Source organism: Podarcis liolepis (assembly GCF_965112155.1).
Source record: "Podarcis liolepis genome assembly, chromosome: 3".
NCBI classification, from domain to species: Eukaryota; Metazoa; Chordata; class Lepidosauria; order Squamata; family Lacertidae; genus Podarcis; species Podarcis liolepis.
Genome location: NC_139557.1, coordinates 17,357,995 through 17,378,485, shown reverse-complemented (window position 1 = coordinate 17,378,485; position 20,491 = coordinate 17,357,995). Strand labels below are relative to the sequence as shown.

The window sequence follows — 20,491 nt, the reverse complement described above, 5'->3', positions numbered from 1 at the left end:
GCATATATAAGTCTTGCGTATGTTATCCTTGTTGAACTCATGCGTTGGTGCTTCCCATCAGCACCTAGTTGGCCACTGTGAGAATGCCTTGGGCCAGCCCTGCATGCCAGGAGTTTCTGTGTTCAATTTAGTATTTGGAAACAATACCTGGTATCTAACAATACCTGGTATCTAAATAGAGTCTAAGGAGAAACGTACTGAATCAGGCTAATAACCCACCTGGTCCATCCTGTTTTCACTGCTCAAAGCACAGTGCACAAAAATGTGCTGGGCTGAACACTGGTGACAGGATAGTGTTCTTCACTGAATCTGAAGCAGCAGGCCAGAACAGGGCCCCAGAAAGGTTCAGATGTTGCCCCAGCCCCACACAGCCCCTTACTTTGCCTTCAACTGGAAGTGCCAACATGTACTTTGCAATTGTCTGGTTTAGGTCATGAAAGATTGAACCCTCACCATCTATAAATAAATAAATATCATGTTTTGATCCTAATCAGAAAGATTACAAGTGAAGAGTGGTTTAGTTTCCATTTCAAAATATATAAATACAATATCCCCTAGTCATAGAAATGTACCATATTAGCAAAGTTGTATCAAGGCTGGAATATACCTGAAGGAATATACCTAGGATACCTGAAGGAGCATCTTCACCCCTATGGTTCAGCCTGGACACTGAGGTCCAGCTCCGAGGACCTTCTGGCGGTTCCCTCATTGTAAGAAGTAAAGCTACAGGGAACCAGGCAGAGGTCCTTCTCGGTAGTGGCACCCGCCCTGTGGAACGCCCTCCCATCAGATGCTAAGGAAATAAACAACTATCTGACTTTTAGAAGACACCTGAAGGCAGACCTATTTAGGGAAGTTTTGAATGTTTGATGTTTTATCGTGTTTTTAATATTCTGCTGGGAGCTGCCCAGAGTCCCTGGGGAAACCCAGCCAGATGGGTGGGTTAGAAATAAATAAATAATAATAATTAAGTGGGCATTGATTATGACATGATCTCACTGGGTGAATGTCTCCTTTTTTTCAAGGGGACCTTCCATTTGTCTTACTTTTTGCCTATTGTACTCTACATTGTCCTCTCTGCTATCTTCATATTCAAATTCCTTATTATGCATTTTTCCCTTCCCTTGGAGGCCAAGTATCCCTCATCCTAGTACTGTGCTTTGAAGATTCTTCCATTATATAAAACACAAAAAAATCATGCAGCGTAACTAAAAATCATTGAACTGCCCTGAGGCACTTCCTTATTGTAACTGGGTTTATTAAGGTTACACAGGTATTACCAGTGTTTGCTGCAACAGGCACATTTCTCAACATACAGTTGCCATGCCAAGGGGAGTAACAGCGAAAAATGAAAAAGTACTGGGGTGGGGGGGTCCTCACGGTGCTGGCAATACTAGCCATGAAAAGAGCGTCTCCCAAGAGGCTTGCCTAATGCCCTTTTTGTTATCTTTTCAGTGCCAGACAGTATCTTTTTTTTACAAAAAAGCTAACTTTAAAATAAAATTGTTCTATAAGATTCACTTTTGGTTTTATTTTATTGGGCTACCAATTGTATTTCTATCTGCCCCAAAAATTTTATTGCTCTTGTTGATGCTTTTAATTTCTGCCTTGTATTTAAATGTTGCATTTTATTCCCTGATGTCCAGGAACATGTGCTATTTTATTTATTTCATAAAATTTGTACACTGCTTGATTGTAAGATAAAGCTCCAAAACCTCAAAGCAGTTGACAAAGAGAATAAAACAACAAAAGTATCAGTAGAAACCAACTCTTTAAAACATCGGGGGGGGGGGGATCAGAACCAGCGATAAATTATAGACAGATTAAAGCAGGCATCTCCGTCCTTCGGCCCTCCAGATGTTTTGGACTACAATTCCCATCATCCCTGACCACTGGTCCTGTTAGCTAGGGATCATGGGAGTTGTAGGCCAAAACATCTGGAGGGCAGCAGGTTGGGGATGCCTAGATTAAAACATACATCAACATGCTACATGTCTGGGTAAAGTAAAGGTAAAGAGACCCCTGACCATTAGGTCCAGTCGTGACCATTAGGTCCAGTCGTGGGGTTGCGGCGCTCATCTCACTTTATTGGCCGAGGGAGCTAGATTACAGCTTCCGGGTCATGTGGCCAGCATGACTAAGCTGCTTCTGGCGAACCAGAGCAGCGCACGGAAACGCTGTTTACCTTCCCTCCGGAGCGGTATCTATTTATCTACTTGCACTCTGATGTGCTTTCGAACTGCTAGATTGGCAGGAGTAGGGACCGAGCAACGGGAGCTCACCCCATCGCGGGGATTCGAACCGCCAACCTTCTGATCAGCAAGTCCTAGGCTCTGTGGTTTAACCCACAGCGCCGCCTGCGTCCCTACATGTCTGGGTAGGCTTGTCTAAATAAAAGCATTTCTAGAAGGCACCTGCCTGGTGTCAATAGGAAGGGAGTTCCAGAGAGTAGGTGCTGCCACAACTAAATATCAATTTCTTACAAATGTGCAACAGGTATTATGTGGGACCTTTAACGGGGGCCAGTTCTACAGATCAAAGCTGTCAAAGTGGGCAATCTGACAAATAAACTGGCCCCAAGTTGTTAAGGGCTTTAAAAATACTAACACACTTGAACCTGGGCCAGCAGCAAATTGGCAACCAGTGCATATCTCTGAGCGCAGGTGTTATATGCTTACAAGGCCTCACTTTTGTCAGCAATCACACTGCAGCACTCTGACTGAACAGCAGCATCCGGATCAGGTGTCACATAAAGCACATTCCACTATTCCGTCCTTGAAATAACAAATGCATAAACTACTGCGGTGAGACTTTGCTGGTCCAGGAATGGTTGTATTTGCCATACCAACTGCAGTTCATAGAATCACAGAGTTGGAAGAGACCACAAGGGCCATCGAGTCCAACCCCCTGCCAAGCAGGAAACACCATCAGAGCACTCCTGACATATGGTTGTCAAGCCTCTGCTTAAAGACCTCCAAAGTAGGAGACTCCACCATACTCCTTGGCAGCAAATTCCACTGTCGAACAGCTCTTACTGTCAGGAAGTTCTTCCTAATGTTTAGGTGGAATCTTCTTTCTTGTAGTTTGGATCCATTGCTCCGTGTCCGCTTCTCTGGAGCAGCAGAAAACAACCTTTCTCCCTCCTCTATGTGACATCCTTTTATATATTTGAACATGGCTATCATATCACCCCTTAACCTCCTCTTCTCCAGGCTAAACATGCCCAGCTCCCAGTTGGTAAAAGGCACTCCTAGCTACAGAAACTACCTGCACCTCCAATGACAGAGCACCCGCCAGACTGCAAACCTGCTCCTTCAAGGAGCAGTGGAGCCCCGCCCAGGGCAAGCAATTGACCAATTTATTGGATGTGGGAACTGCTCACCCACAGTGCCTCTGTTCTGCCAGGATTTAAGCTCACCATGTTCTTCTTCATCCATATCACCACTGCGTCCAAGCAATGCCCCAGGGGCCGTGCAACCTTTCTCAATTAAGATGCTAAGGAGGCATAGCATACCCATGGCAATGATCCCAATGATCACTCCCAGAGGTTTCATATAGATATTAGATAGCACTGGGGGGGCGGAAGGAGACAGTGCCCTGCAGCACCGTGTAATTTAGCTGTCAAGGCGCTGAAAGGCACTCTCCCCCTACTACTCTCCAGATTTGGTGCCCCCAAATGGCGCATTAAGAACGTGAAGAGAACCTGGCCGGATCCGGCCCAAGGCCGACCTAGCTCAGCATCCTGTCCTCACAGGATGATGAAGGAAAGCTTGCAAACAGGACGGCGTGCGATGGGAACATTATTCTGGGCACCACGGAAGCCATTAACGTGGCACGTTGAGAAGGCCCACGTTAAAACCCTATGGGACCACGGGTTACCTCCGCAGACCCCTCCAAAGACAAGGCTATTCCGCTCTGGCTGTTGGGCCGCCTCTCTCCCCCGTCTCGGGGCTGCTCCTTTTCATCGCCTCTCCTCGGCGAGCTCAGCCCGCTCTTCTCTTTCAAAACGTTGATCACCAGCTCTGCCCCGTGCCGCCTGGGCGCCTCTTGGCATTCTCCTCCCTGCCGCGAAGGCGCGTGCCCTCCTTCCACGTAGGCCATGATCTCCCTCCATGTCTCCCTGGGGAAACGGCCCATCCATTTCTCCAGTCCTCTCAACCCCATCGAGAAATGTGTTTTTTGAAGGAACCGGCGCCTTCGGGCTCTCTTCTTCACCTTCGCCTTTCCTCCTTTACAGTCTTTCCTCCAAGCTCTTCCAGGATTCAAACATTAGAAACCAAGGACCCTCACCAAAAATGGCTCGTTTCAAGGAAAGGCGATGACAAGAGGGGGGACGGGACAGGCTCTTTTGAGTCTTCTCACCCCTTCAGTCTTTTAAAAAAAATAACTTAGTTATATACACAATATAAAGGGACGCTTAAGGCTCCCTTCATCTTCTGAGCGGTGTTAGAAGAACTGTCTCTTGGGAGGCGAGACGTCAAATTCACAGCACCCCTTTTTTTGGTGGGAAACCTACAAAAGCCTGTGCTAAACTCTGAGGAGTCCCTGAGGGGCAAATAGGAAGGCCCGCCTGTTCCCATAGTAACAGGCCTAGTGGCTTGTTGCAAACCGCCCTGAGCGCTACTATAGATGATAGGCAGTATGCAAATTTAATAAATAATAATAATATTAAATAGTAGCTGCTAGTGGATACATTAACCCTTCAGAAAGACGGAACACTTTGCACTTGCTTCAGATGAAATGTACACTTGAAGTTTGCTCAGAAAAGATTCTACTAGCTTTGGCCCATCATGCAGCACTGTTCATTGTTAAATCCACCCTGATCACACATTTCCACAGAGAAATGCAGGAGTGTTGGTCAGGTGTACATACAGTGGTACCTCGGGTTAAGAACTTAATTTGTTCTGGAGGTCCGTTCTTAACCTGAAACTGTTCTTAACCTGAGGTACCACTTTAGCTAATGGGGCCTCCCACTGCCACTGCACGATTTCTGTTCTCATCCTGAAGAAAAGTTCTTAACTCGAGGTACTATTTCTGGGTTAGCAGAAGTCTGTAACCTGAAGCGTCTGTAACCCGAGGTACCACTGTACTTGGAAGGCGTTTTTAAATTTGCTGGGCTATTAACATATATACAATATGCCTATCTTTATATGATAATATATGCAGGCCTGATGTGAAACAGAGACATGTTTTAATTCACAGACCCATAAAAAACACACGATTAGAGACTTGCACACATTATTTTTTTTTAAGTTATGAACGCAGAGGCAATACATTCATGGACCAACACTCTAGAGACAGTTTAGCCCATGCATATTGACAAACTTTAAATAGACTTGGGTGGCGATTTCAGTTATACACACACTCGTCTCTTTTATTTGTTTTGCGACTACGTTTAACATAATCCAGGTCTGGAGAAAGTCTTGAAATAAGTGTATGTGTGCATTAACTAGAAAAGGGACTAGAAAAAAGTTTGCATGCTATCTGGATATTCTGTATGGTCATGGAAAAGTGTTTTACTGTCCTAGAAAGGTCCAAAGGATGATGTGTAGCAGAACGTTTTCTACTATATGTGCTCCCACACAGGGCTTATCCACACTTCCTCTTAGTCCCGCTGCTTTTTTCTCAGGGAAAACTGCTCTTTAGCCCTCAATTGGAGCAAATGGCAATTCGTTAAATCATGTTAGTAGTTCAGCTGCTTTTAGATATTGAGATGTTTAATCAACCATGTGGCATACTTGCATTACTCAATACGCTTGAAATCCATCATGTAAACATGTCAGTGACTGAAAATAATATTATGAAATGCAACATTTTTTCCTGGAAAACCTACAACACTAACTTGAAAGAGCACATGTTTCTCAGTATCCTGCTCTCACCTATGAATGGGTCGGCAGAGTGTGATCAAACAGCATGTCTTATGAACAGGCTGCATTATGCATCTTGGCCCATTCTACACAAACTTTAGAATGACATGAGGATGAACATTTACTGTATTTGTTGGCAATGTCACCCTATTTATTTGCTAGAACTACACAGATTAGGGTTTAAGGGAAAAAAAAGCAAAGCAAAGCAAAGCAAAACAAACCAGAGGCTCCTAAAAGGGTTCAAGACATACAAATGAACACAATGCAGGAATACTGTTGTTGACAGAAACCACATTCATGGGTTCTGGAAAAAGCCATGAGAGAGAGACTGATGTAGTCACATAACGTGTAATCAGCTGACTAAAGACACAAATAGGATGTTAAACAGACATAAAACCAAGTGAGGAAGCTAACCTATAGATGGTTACAGAAGCACAAGACAGATCTTTTTATTCTGTTTTTCCACAACCCAACCCACAAAACATTTAAAGTTCAATTGAACAAAACTAACAAAATAGATAAATAAAATCAGCACCAGCATCAATCTATATAATTTTTTTTATAAGAAACAAAAACAAAAAAGACTTAACCTTTCTCCTGGAAGACATTCCTATTTCAAAAAGGAGTTTCAAAGGGAAGTTGCAAGTAAGGAAATGGTTTGGGCCCAATTCTGAGCATCTACAGAAAACCTCAAGCTGCCAGACCCCCATATTAAGTGGTATTCCTTCAGACATTCTGACATCCAGTGCCCAGATAATTTAAAGGCAAGTAAAGCTCAAAATAAAAGAGAAGGGCAGCACTCTGAAAACTCGAAGCCAAGTTTCAAAATAATGCTGAAAATACAAAAATGGGTCAGAAAATGCAATACACACAACAACACAATATACGTTTTGGCATATCACCTCAATCAGGGCAAATGTATTTCTATGCCATTTAGTGGTACCACCCCATAACATGGAGCTGTGCACCAATGCAATTGAGTGTGCTGCTTGGATGTTGGGCTGTGAGATGGAGCTGTCAGGGCACTTGCATTATGTTTTATGCTTTCTATATGTCCCTAATAATATGCTGAGCGCTGCTTGTTAACGGGTGATGTAACTTTAACCCTGGATGTGCAATCAAGGAGTTTTCACTGCTGTTTCCTGCCTCCTCTCCCATAACCAGCACAAGTTTCACTAACAAGCCCTACTATATTCAGTAAGAGTTTCAGAAGTGCACCACTTCGGAAACATGTTGGGAAGCAGTTTATAAATATTGACTAGTAGCCATAAATTCAATGAGCAGAGATGTTTGTTATTTGCTTGGTATCTACAAGCAAACTGGTATCTATTCTGTACTTCACATTTTTTGCTTCATCACAGGGTCAACACATTTTTGCTAACCACACTTGCCAACCAAATATCATGGCCAGGATGGCTCCTCCCACCCCCAGGCTTGTTCCTGATCTTGCACTTCAACTCTGAAACACAAGAAGAGATGAGATGAAGTTCTCCTGGTCTTTTCTTAGGCCCTAGGCTTGGGGCTAGAAAGGGGAGTGGGTCAGAAAAAAGCTCCCACCCCATAACATTTAAAAATCTGTAGAAGGGTGGAGAATGCTTGGGTGCAAAGGTGGAGCAAATCCACACACCTCCACCTTAACTTGGAAGGGAGAAGTAGAGACATCAGTTTCTTCTGCCCCTACATCCCTGGACACTCAAATCTAGGAGCACCTGTAAGACTCAGGGGCAAATCCACACACCTTTTCCTTTTCACTTGGAAATGGAAGGGGGAGGTGCACTGCCTTATTGTCTTGTCTCTGTGTCCAGTGGGCATTTTGGGTGTGGAGCACATGCCAGATCAAGTCAGCAAATGCCTTGCCTCCTCCATCTATCTCTGAAGCTTGAGATCCGAGACAGACACTGTTATGGCTGTTAATAAGCACAGAGCCAAGACCAATCCAGGCTTCAGTTGGATAGCTCAGTTGGTACAGCATGAGACTCTTAATGCCAGGGTCATAGGTTTGAGCTCCACATTGGGTAAAAGATTCCTGCATTCCCTTGTGGCATCTTCCAACTCTATGATCACAGAGATGAAGATGGAGTAGGGTTCATCTCCTTTCTGGCTCTAAGAAGCCTTTGATACATCTTGATGGCCAAAGGCTAACTCCCCTTTTCTCCATGGCCAAGGTGGGATTATAGAAACTTGGTCAGTAAGCAGAATGCTGCAAGCAGTGGGTGCTCATAAAGAAGTCCAAGGCAGTATTATGGTGAAACCTGACACCAGGCTAGTAGAAAGTACTGGTTGTCTAACCAAATAACCCAAGTTATATAGTCTCCTGAGCAGATACCAGTTTAATAGCCTTGCCACTGCATTCCGCAGTGCTGAGTTTCCAAACGCTTTCCCCACAGAGTGCATCGAAGGAGTCTCCAACCTTGAGGTTACCAGAGCATATAAACTATGTACATGCATTGTAATAAATGAGCAAACGCCACAGATGCCATCGGCAAATTAACTAGTATGGCTGGTAATGTTGTAATACATTGTGTTGCAAGATGAACATACACAAAACCCTTTCATCCTTGTATGTTTTATTAGTGGGTAATGAAGCGCATTCAAATACTGTCTGGTCACAATGGCGGTATAGGCCTTTGACAAGAATACTGTGCACTAGCTTTTAGGTTATTGTTGTCATAAGTTTGAAATCCCAAAGCTGGTCTTGTGGCCATTATGTCACCTTCACCCACCCACCAAGGCTCATCACCCATTTTTTATATTTAATTAATTCATATTATTATTTTTACTGGGGAGATGGGTTACCTACTTTTTTGTCTATTTGTTTTTTTGGTGTGTGTTACCTGTTTTTTTTTTGGGGGGGGGGTTTCTGAGCATCACCAGTTGTTGTTGGTTTTCTGCTATAAAATGTGTATTTTGTAGTGCTCACTAGAGTTACTTGAATTTCAAAAGGTTCCCCTGGGCCTAAAAGTGTCAGGGAACTTTGCTTTACATAGGTGGTAATTATTTTAAAATTTTAAAATAAATGAGGCATTCAATTCCACCAAATTAAGAAGCACTCACAATACAGAACAAGCAAATAAATAGGTAAATAAAATCTTCTAACATTGAGATGGCACCGGCACAACACATCACATGTTTCAAAGACAAGTGTGATCTTGCAACTATTGTTAGGTAGGTAACCTACTATTCTTCGATGAATACAGCAAAATTATCACAAATCCTCAAAGTCGACAAGGCAGGGCCTTGTTGGAGGGGCTGCCACGTAGTGGGCATGTATAAACACATGTGGCAGGATTGCTCAAAGATGGCTGTATTTTGGAATGTGTTCACTGAGATCTCTTGGATAACTTAAATAAACTATTATTTCTGCACGAAAAGCTAAGAGGCTTGGGGTTTTCCCCACAGGCCCCAATAGCTGTAGGTTATGAGAAAGCTAGAGCAATAATCCACCAACGAATTTGGGATGTGGAGCTGCAATGTCACGTGAGTGAGATGAATAAACACCCAGCAATAAAAGACAATGGGAGAGAGGGTTCACCTCAGCAAAATATCTGTCAAAATTACAAATACCTAAATACAGGCAGTCGTTTACCCTCGCTAGATTCAACGTGCTGCCATCTGCCTTATTGCAGGGCAGAGCAGATTCAAGGATAAACCATATGTGGAACGAGTCTGCCCCTGTGGCTTGATGAAGGTAGAAACTGTCTCTCATGCCTTGTTACGCTGTCGTTTCTACAGGGATATACGCTCGGCATTTATCACCCCTGCTATACAAAAATCTCCAAATGGGTCCGAACTTCAATGTCTAAAATCCCGGGTAGAGGACAAGGTTCCAGAGATCACGCCAAAGGTGGCCAAATTCTGTGCGACTGCCATAAAACGTAGGGAACAAGCTGTGCTACCATAATGACTAAGGCCTTAAATGAAAATTTTAGGTTATATTTGAGTGATTAAGATTTAACTTACATATTTTAAACTGCTGCTATATCTGTATTGCCCCTGTTATATCCAATTGCAAATTCAAATGTATCCCTATCATGTTTTATGACTTCCCTGATATTGAATGTGAGCTGCAACTAGTCTGTAACCGAAATTAATAAATTCTATTCTATTCTAACTATTATTCCATCTTTCTACCTGGCAGCTTTGAATCTTTTAAGATAGAAAAAGGGACACAACAAGGATGCCCAATCTCCCCATTGTTTTTTATATCGGTCCTGGAGGTTTTGCTGAATATGATTAGAAGGGACCAATTGGTCAAAGGTATACAAGTCGGAGCTAAACAGTACAAATTGAGAGCATTTGCAGATGACTTAGTATTGACATTACTTAGTATTGACAGAATCTAGTACCAAAAGAGTTTTGGAACTGATTCAAGAATTTGGTCAGGTTGCAGGATTTAAACTGAATAAGCTAAAAACAAAGGTCTTAGAGAAAAATTTAACAGCGATTGAGAGAGAGAGGTTTCAGAATGAGACAGGATTAGCACTGGTTAAGAAAGTGAAATACCTGGGGATTAACATGACAGCTAAAAATGGGAATCTATTTAAAGACAAGATAAGATATAAGGACCTACTTGAAAATAAAACCCCAAGGTGGTTGTCACCGATGGAAGCGAAGGCTCAGAAAAAGCTCAATATGGAGGCCAAATGGCCGAAATATTGGGAAATTTTGGAACAAGAGGGAGACAGATTGAAATTGCAGAGTTTTGAAAAACTAAAAAATCAAGTGCGAGATTGGCTTCATTATTATCAGATAATGGAGGCATATAATTTGGACAAGAAAATTGGCTTCCAGGTGGAAAAATCAAAATTGGAAACAGAACTGTTAGAACCCAAAACCAAGATTTTGGCAAAGATGTATAACTTGCTGTTGAAATGGAATACACAGGATGAAACGGTGAAATCTGCTATGATTAAATGGGCACAAGATGTTGGACATAACATAATGATGGCTGACTGGGAACAGTTATGGACCACAGGTATGAAGTTTATGGCATGTAATGCCTTAAGAGAGAATATTATGAAAATGATTTACAGGTGGTACATGACACCAGTCAAGCTTGCAAAAATCTATCATTTGCCCGATAATAAATGTTGGAAATGTAAAGAAACTGAAGGTACATTCTTTCACCTTTGGTGGACGTGCCCTAAGGATTAAGGCTTTCTGGGAGATGATTTATAATGAAATGAAAAGGGTATTTAAATATACCTTTCTGAAGAAACCAGAAGCCTTTCTCCTGGGCATGGTTGGCCAATTGGTGCTAAAGAAGGATAGAACTTTCTTTATGTATGCTACAACAGCAGCAAGAATACTTATTGCAAAGTATTGTAAGACACAAGATTTACCCACTCTGGAAGAATGGCAGATGAAGGTGATGGACTATATGGAACTGGCGGAAATGACTGGCAGAATCCGAGACCAGGGAGAAGAGTCGGTGGAAGAAGATTGGAAGAAATTTAAAGACTATTTACAGAAATACTGCAAAATTAATGAATGTTAGAATGATGTTGGATTGAAGTTAAGTGGTTTTTAGCAGCAATGTTAAAAGGAATATGTAAAAATGGATTGTTAACAGGTGATAATTTAAAGTTATTATATTTTAAGATAAGAGATTAAGATAAAATCAAAGAGGGAAAGGATTTGCTGAACTAACTAATTTGAACTGGAATACAAAAAGGGAGGTGTGAGGAGGTCGGGGAAACAAGCAAATGAAAGATAAGACATGGAAAGACTAATCTGTTTTTTAATTGTTTTTATCTTGTATTTTCATTTTTTATTTTTTTCTTTATTTCTTCTTTCTTTTTTTTGCTTATTTTTGTAATATGTTGAAACTTTAATAAATATCTTTTTTTAAAAAAATAATAATCTTTTTATGGAAACATAACAGGATATGAAAAGTAAAGAACTTATTTCTCATTGTTTAATAACAGCCAGGGATTCTTATTGCAAAATCCTGGAAGACCTTTAGCCTTAATAATTTGAATTGCTGGTAATCTAGGGTTTGACAAACTGCTCTTCTTAAAAAGATATCTCATAAACTAAAAGTATTTGAAGGGTAGAAGTCAAATAACCTATCTATCTATCTATCTATCTATCTATCTACACACACATACACAGCATGATTCTGTTTGTTATATGAATATTGAGTACCCTGTACCATGTTCAGAAACAAAGAATGCAACCGCACAAACCTATATTGAGAATGTGATATGAGTTGTCACAAGCTTAATGAAGTACTACCTAGTATTGTTCAGTTCAGTGGATTTCAGTACAAAAAACATTAGGCGAAGGTGGGGAATATGACAAGTAAGGGACAAACTGACAATACCATCTAATAAAAAATACAGCTGACAAATTATGCAAGCATTTGTTAAGCCACCCTTACCAGTTGCTCTACAAGTTTTATGGTTACCGAGCATAAAGAATTCCTGTTCCACTTAATTCAACTGGTGATCCTGTGTACCATGGAAACTGAATATGAAGAAGCAAAGTAGGCCATAAAAGAGACATGTAGTCAGATACATTAAGAAGTTTTCAAACGTCACAAGTGTAAAACTGCCTTGTGTGCATTTCACTAGACATATTTTAAGTGGAGGTAATCCCTTGAAGATGTGACATTGCAGTGCTCCATGTTTTGGGATAAAGCCCTACTGCCATCCAGTTTTGTCATACCTGTGAAAGGCAGTAAGCACCTAGAAAAACCCATTGTTTTAAGACGGTATTCTCCCTTTTGCTTCTCGTGAAAGGTCCCATGTCTTGGGGTTCAACACTGCCTGGTTCCTTCATAGCTCACAACACCCACACCAACTTACGGAAAAGGCAGCGGCGAAAGGGTGTTGCAACTCACATCTGTGTCAGTAAAAGCATGGACACAGATTCCTGATAGTACATCTAGTGCAGCAGGAAGTGTTTAAGAGATAGAGATAAAAACCTAACCGACTCATTCAAGTTTAATGACGAAGCTGGCTTGGCATGCTAGGTACTGTAGTATACAAGTCTTTTGATACAAGCAGTCCATAAACTCTAATTAAGTAAGAATTAATTGATCAATTTAAGAATACAAGGTGTACTCTTTATACACTAATATAAAAAAAAACATCACAGGCAGAGGCTTACCCATGATGCGAAAAGATGCTGGAGTCATGAGAAAATAGAGGCAATTTAGCTACTAACACAGTATGGCTTGGAGAATACAAGGTGTACTCTTTATAAACTAGTATAAAAACAAAACACAGGCAGAGGCCATGATGCAAAAAGAAGAAAAGATGCCTGAGTCATGGGAAAATAGAGGCAATTTAGCTACTAATACAGTAGTACCTCGGGTTACAGATGCTTTAGGTTACAGACTCCTCTAACCCAGAAATAGTACCTCAGGTTAAGAAGTTTGCTTCAGGATGAGAACAGAAATTGTGTGGCAGCAGCAGGAGGCCCCATTAGCTAAAGTGGTACCTCAGGTTAAGAACAGTTTCAGGTTAAGAACGGACTTCCAGAGCGAATTAAGTTCTTAACCCGAGGTACCACTGTATTTAAATAATGTTACAGAAATTCTTATGGTGACCCGGTAGAACAGCCATGGGAAGAGAGAAGCCATATTCAAGCTGGTCCCAGGCAGGCCAATGGAAGGGGTCTCACTTCCTCCATAGCTGTCAACGTTTCCCTTTTCTTAAGGGAAATTCCCTTATTCTGAATAGGATTCCTCGCAAGAAAAGGGGAAAGTTGACAGCTATGACTTCCTCCCCTCTCCCACAACCCTTATTGTTGTACAAATATCACTCCAAATCCTAGTGCTTCGCCTTCTCATCTTCAATTGACTATTCACTTATCTACTTGTTTCCAATATTTTTGATGGCGCAGTGTCTCTTCTCTTGAGCCATTTGAATACTTATATACAGAAGCAAACGCTCTCAATGAACTTCATGACAAAGCCCTGCTATATAAAGGGGAAAGGCAAAATATATAGACCTTCTGCAGCTCACAGTGAGCAAAGCAAGACAGATTATAACAACCCTCTCCGTTTTTTAAAATTAGGTTTCTATGCTGCCTTTTCTTCCAAGAAGCTCAAGGTGGTGTATATGGTTTTTCTTTTCCATGTTTCATCCTCACAACAGCTTAGGCTAAGAGACTGTGACTGGCCCAAGGTCACCCAGTGAGCTTCATGGCTGAGTGGGGGTTCAAACCCTGCTCTGTCAGGTCAGAGTCCATCACTCTAACCATTACGCCACAGAAATGGAAGGAGGCGGCTGATGCTGCACTGTTACTAACCTGCCTCTGTGCCTGACACACAACCCAAACCCATCGGGCACGGTGACAAGCCAATGTGCCTCTGCCACCTGGGTTTGCCTCTGTCCCTCACAACCCAAAAAAAGGTTGTTACCATGACCTTTTACTCCATAGACCTCATGCTACATCTCTGAGATGTAACAGGAGGCGTTTTTTTGTGTGGGGTGTGGATCTGCTCCTCTCTCAGGCTCTATAGCTGGGGAAATGGATGGTGGGATCAGAGAAAAAGGTCTCATCCCATAATACTTCTAAGCCGGAGAGGGTGCAGAGAAACAGATGCTTTCTCTGCCTCTGCATTCAGAGGGCACTCCAGCGTAGGGAAGCTTGAGCTCAGGGGCACAGCAAGGCGGATTCAATAACGCTGCTGTTATCCACGAGTTCCCAAGAAAGCATGCAACACATGCTGAGCCCCGATGGTGGTGCCGGGAGCAGTGTTCAAAATTTGCCAGTGCATTTTGCACCTGGCTATTGGCCACTTATGGCCAACTTAAGATGACGGGGCACCAGGATGGTGCCTCACATCTCTACCATCTGGAGTGTATGCCTGGGGATCATTGGATCTTGACTGTTTTCACACACTAATTCCACATCCTATAGAATTCTCTCTGTTATATTTTACCGAAAAGAATTTCAGAAACCAAAAATTCGTATTGAAATACAGTCATACCTTGGTTCTCGAACGTAATCTGTTCCGGAAGTCCGTTTGGCTTCCAAAACATTCGAAAACCAAGGCACAGCTTTCGTTTGGCTGCAGGAGCTTCCTGCACTGAAGCAGAAGCCGTGTCGGACGTCTGGCTTCCGGAAAAGGTTCAAAAACCAGAACACTTACTTCTGGGTTTTTGGCGTTCAGGAGCCAAAACATACGAGTACCAAGGCGTTCAAGAACTAAGGTACGACTGTCTAAGGCTTTCGAGTCATCTGCCCCCAAAAGAGCCACTAGGCATTCCATTTTGGTGACTGTAACCCTGGTTTAAGGAGCCATTTGGCACCTAGCTTATATATCCGAGTTTCTAACGCTGGGTCAAGGGAGAAAGTAGCAGCCTGTAGCTCAGTGAATGAGTGCTGGTGACCTGTGGCACTTGCCAGAGAGAAGTGACGGTGGTGGTGAACTTGGCAAATGGATTCATGTGTCCCTGCGTAAAGCCGTCGAGGGAGCAGACAATGACAATTAGATCATGAAATCTAATTTCTCTGAGAGGCAGAGTATACCTGCACAAAAAAAGAAGGTAGGCCACCAAGAAGCCAATCAGAAAGAAACAAATGGAAAAACAGGATGCATGGAGAAAAACAGTAGGCTCTTGCTCATTCCGTTAATCCATTTCAGTTTCCAAACACAGTCTGCTCCTCACAACATGTCACAACATTAAGATAATCCTTAACAAGAAGAGCCACAAACAGATTAAGAGAGTTGGAAGGACTGACTGTACATAAGGCAATTGCTGGGCCTCTGCATATCTTACGAAGGCTATCAGCCCTCTGGGCAGTGATCACGTTACACTTTTATTTTTGCACATAGCTCTTGCGAAAAGAAAACTAAGTGGTTGCGAAGGTTTCTTCAAACCTTCTTCCCCGCAGTTTGCGGAGTCATAAAAATTGGTTGTATAACTGTAGATGCCCTACATAAATAGCTAGTCCCTCCTTCTGCTTTGCCAAACCCTCATGACAAAATGATCTTTTGTGGGGGCAGGTTCCACCTGTAATTGCATTAGGCAAAAAGGGAGACAAAGACACCTGTCGTATTTAAACAAGCCACCATCTGAACTGAACATGTCCATTGTTGCATGTGCACCAAAGGCAAAAAACAGCAACTAAAAATAATGGGAGGAGAAAAGGAGTACGGTGGGCCTGCCATGTGTGCAAGGGTTCGGCTCTGGGGGTTTTTGCACAAAGGCAACATCGCACAAAGCCAGGAACCCCCAAAACTGCTCTCTCCATGAGGCTGTTTACTGGGGTCTGGGGAAGGTGGTGTGAGAGCTCTGGGACACTGTCAGAGCTCTTTACTCCCTTCCCAAAGCCTGGCAAGTGAGGGAAACCTGCTGGTCTCAAACAATATTTATGAAATCAAAATATGGCAACTCCTGTCTGCAAGAATGTCTTCTTCAGCAGGGGATCTCCAGGTCTCTTTCAAACCAAGGTCCTAGCAGCACTTAATCCAGTGGTTCTCAAAGGGTGTGGCACTTTGAGGATTGCAAGTGTGGCAGGAAGATTCAAGGACAATCAATATTATATTTGGGGAATGATTCATGTCCTTACATAGCTGCACTTCCTGGGTGTCCTATGATCATATGATAAGCTCAGTTGTGTTCTACATTAAGAATCAAGCACTACGAAGCACTGTTTATTTTTGTTTTCCAGTGTCTTTCCTATCAATAAAAACTTTGGTGTGGTGCAAGCCTATTTTTATTCTGAAAGTATGGTTCAGAGGGGAAAAAAGCTTGAGAACCAATGACTTAATCCAACAAAAACAAGTGCGACCCGCAACAAAAAGCTGCAGTGTACCACCCAGACATTAAAAGGGCCTGTTCAGGCCTGGAACATGCCTGTGCTGTTCTATAAAGCTTAAGATAGCAGGTGATGCTGGAGCTCTGTTTCGGACTCTGCAGTAGTTGGACTAGAATCAATACTGGACTAGGTGGAACAATTTAACCATAAGGCAGCTTCCTACGTTCCTATAGCACCGGCTGGTTTACAGTGGAACTGTCCACTCCAAACCACTGACAATTTGAAAGCTACATAAGTAAGTGATGTGTGCGTATTCTGCAGTGTGGGCAAAGGAGCAGAGGGGGGGGTGAGGGGTGTCCTTTGGCTCTTTCCTCTTGAAACACCTGTGTCTAGAGCAGCCTTTTAGAAACACACACTCCTCACAGCCCACATTCCCCAAACCCTAATCCTCTCCTGGGGTGTATGGGGTTTTAGGGTTGGGTTAGTACCTCTGGTGGGAGGGGGGGACCACACATCATGCTTCTTCTGGGGTAATTTGCCCACCTTTGGTCCCCATCCTTCATTCAGCTCTCACCAGTGGATCCTAGAAGCAGCCAGCATTTGACAGTGGCCACATCACAGGAAACAACTTCAACTGGCTGGCTAAACCATGTGAGGGTAGACGATAGGCCTCAAACCATCATTTAGTTAGGGACTTCCCCTGCATGAGTAGACGGGCCCCAGGGGATTGAGCACATGAGACCAATTATAGTCCAATTGTCAAGAAGGTAGTTTCTGCAGTGCTGTAGAGGGAAGTGGGTGGCAGATGGGGCTTGCCGACCTGGGAAGATAACCCATCTTGGAGAAAGAAAATTCTGATCCTAAACCTCTGCTGCCTTGCGGCTATACAGTGGTACCGTGGGTTAAGAATTTAATTTGTTCTGGAAGTCCATTCTTAACCTGAAACTGTTCTTAACCTGAAGCACCACTTTAGCTAATGGGGCCTCCTGCTGCTGCCACGCCGCCGCCACACAATTTCTGTTCTCATCCTGAAGCAAAGTTCTTAACCCGAGGTACTATTTCTGGGTTAGTGGAGTCTGTAACCTGAAGCGCCTGTAACCTGAAGTGTCTGTAACCCGAGGTACCACTGTACACATTTGTGAGAAAGGCTTTGGGAGTAAATTCTGAATAATAATATCCGCTGCCTTGTGGGACATCTTCGGGAGAAGAAAAGGCTAAGGAGTAAACTCTACGCAGATCCAGAGTGGAGTCCCTAAGGTGGTTGGATGGTGCCATGTGCGTCTCCTTCTGGCAACTCCTGCAGCCAAGCTGGTGCCAAACGCATTGCTCTGCTTCCCTCTGGACCACATCAGAGAGGCTGAGAGAGGAGTCTTGTTGTCTAGGCAGCCCAGGCCCTCCATATACACTGCCCAGGCTTGCACCCCAGAAAGGTCGCTTTGGTGCTGCTAACGCAGCAAAAGCAATGTGGGAGGCAGCCGCCACGAATTATAAGCTCTATCTGATTGGCATAAGGTACGAGTGCTATAGGTTGCTTTGGGCAGTGAGAGAGCTCATCATGTCTCAATGTCAGCTACTGCCTGGCTTAAGCCAGGCAGCCTTAATGTTGACTCAATATGGAGGCCAAATGGCTGAAATATTGGGAAATTTTGGAACAAGAAGGAGACAAATTGCAGAGTTTCGAGAAATTAAAAAACAAAGTGAGAGATTGGCTTCATTATTATCAGATAATGGAGGCATATAATTTGGATAAGAAAATTGGCTTCCAGGTGGAAAAATCAAAACTAGAAACAGAACTTCTAGAACCCAAAACTAAGAATTTGTCAAGAATGTATAACTTGCTGTTGAAATGGAATACTCAGGATGAAACGGTGAAATCTGTTATGATTAAATGGGCACAAGATGTTGGACATAATATCATGTTTGCTGACTGGGAACAGTTATGGACCACAGGTATGAAGTTTACGGCATGTAATGCCTTAAGAGAGAATATTATGAAAATGATATACAGGTGGTACATGACCCCAGTCAAGCTTGCAAAACTTTATCATTTGCCCGATAATAAATGCTGGAAATGTAAAGAAACGGAAGGTACATTCTTTCACCTTTGGTGGACGTGCCCAAGGATTAAGGCTTTCTGGGAAATGATATATAATGAACTGAAAAAGGTATTTAAATATACCTTCTTGAAGAAACCAGAGGCCTTTCTTCTGGGCAATGTCGGCCAATTGGTGCCAAAGAAGGACAGAACTTTTTTTATGTATGCTACAACAGCAGCAAGAATACTCATTGCAAAGTATTGGAAGACACAAGATTTACCCACTTTGGAAGAATGGCGGATGAAGGTGATGGACTATATGGAATTGGCAGAAATGACTGGCAGAATCCGAGACCAGGGAGAAGAGTCGGTGGAAGAAGACTGGAAGAAATTTAAAGGCTATCTACAGAAATATTGTAAAATTAATGAATGACAGAATGATGTTGGATAGCAATTAGGGGGTTTCCAGCTGTAATGATCTAAGAGAATATGAAAAAAGGGTTATAAATGGGTTAAAATCTAATGGTAAGGATTTGCTGAACCAATAAATTGAAGTGGAATACAAAAAAGGGAGGTATGAGGAGGTCCGGGAAATAAGCTAAAGGAAAATAAGTAATAGAAAATATATGTGTTTTAACTGCTTTTATTTTGTATTTTTCTTTTTTTCTTTTTCATTTTTACTGTTATATTTCAAAAAAATAATAATAAATATTTTAATGTTGACCCGCCACTATCTACCTGAAAAACTGCACGAGGCAATAAAGAAAGAAAAGAAACAACATACAGGTGGCCATCATTGACTGTGAGCCAAAAATGTTCAACTCTTTCATCAACGCTTTACAAGAGACCAGACTTTCTTTGAATGGCAGCCTGTGAGAGGAGAGCTATACCTTTTTCTGGCAAGGAGGGCATCCTGAAGTACCACATATTCATGGCGTACGATTAGCAGTAAAGAACTTCCTTCTGTCTGCAACAGAACTGCCAACTGAGTGTTCAGAATGCTTGCTTTCCATTCAACTCTCAATCACTTCCAGTCCAGTTAATATCTTGAGCATTTATGCTCCCAGTATGTGCTCTGACATACAGTCCAAAGACCTATTACACGAGGAACTAGACCAGACTGGTTGCGCCTATTCCTGCTAGGAGATTTCAGTGGCAGAGTTGAGGGTGATCACCACATATGAGACAACTCTGTAGGCCACTTTGGTATTGACAGCATGAATGAGAACAGACAAAGGCTGTTTGAACTGTGCTGCTTTCACAGCCTTTGCATCACAAGCATGCTCTCCTCTATCAAGGCAAAACAGTGACTGTCCTGGAGACATCCCAGGTCACACCGTGGGCTGGACTTGTCACCAGGTCATTGGCACTGTCACATGGAACTACCATGATGCAGACTGTGACATGGATCATTGCCCAGTGATGAGTAAGATCCTTCTCTAGCCACGGAAGACCCATAGCCCAAAGCGAGGCCTCGAATCAACACTACCCATCAGTCATATCTGAACTTTGTGAATGCTTCTCTGATTCCGTCAAACAAGCACTATTGAACTGCCCCAGAGACAGCGTTGAAGCAAGGTGGAATGACATCAAAGAGGCATCCTACAACACAGATATGTCCTCTTTTAGCAAAAGAGAGCAGCAGATCCTTGACTGGTTTGAGGCTGGCATTCCAGTTGATGTGACTGCTGCATCACTTAAAATGGTATTGGTTCAGTGTCTCAGAGCAAACAATGGGCAAAACCGTTGAGAACAGACTTTCAGTCTAGCCCAATACTATAAAAATGTCAGTTCAGTGCTATAAGGAATGCACCGTTACAACCTTCATCAAACCACCTGTGCTTTAACAACACATTTTCCTTTACGCGAC

At 42.7% G+C, this 20,491-nt stretch overlaps 1 protein-coding gene across 2 annotated transcripts in view; it reads right to left on the bottom strand.

Moving 5' to 3' along the window:
* SPTLC3 (serine palmitoyltransferase long chain base subunit 3) overlaps window positions 1–20,491 on the bottom strand; it is a 65,280-nt gene that overhangs the window by 40,722 nt on the left and 4,067 nt on the right. Inside the window, exon 1 of one of the 2 annotated variants that reach the window (XM_083495615.1) lies at window positions 3,880–4,620. The exons of the other annotated variant lie outside the window; for it this stretch is intronic. Coding sequence (XP_083351741.1) covers window positions 3,880–4,164 — 285 coding nt within the window. The 5' untranslated portion in view covers window positions 4,165–4,620. Of the gene's footprint in view, window positions 1–3,879; window positions 4,621–20,491 lie in introns of those variants that run through there. 2 annotated transcript variants of the gene reach the window in all.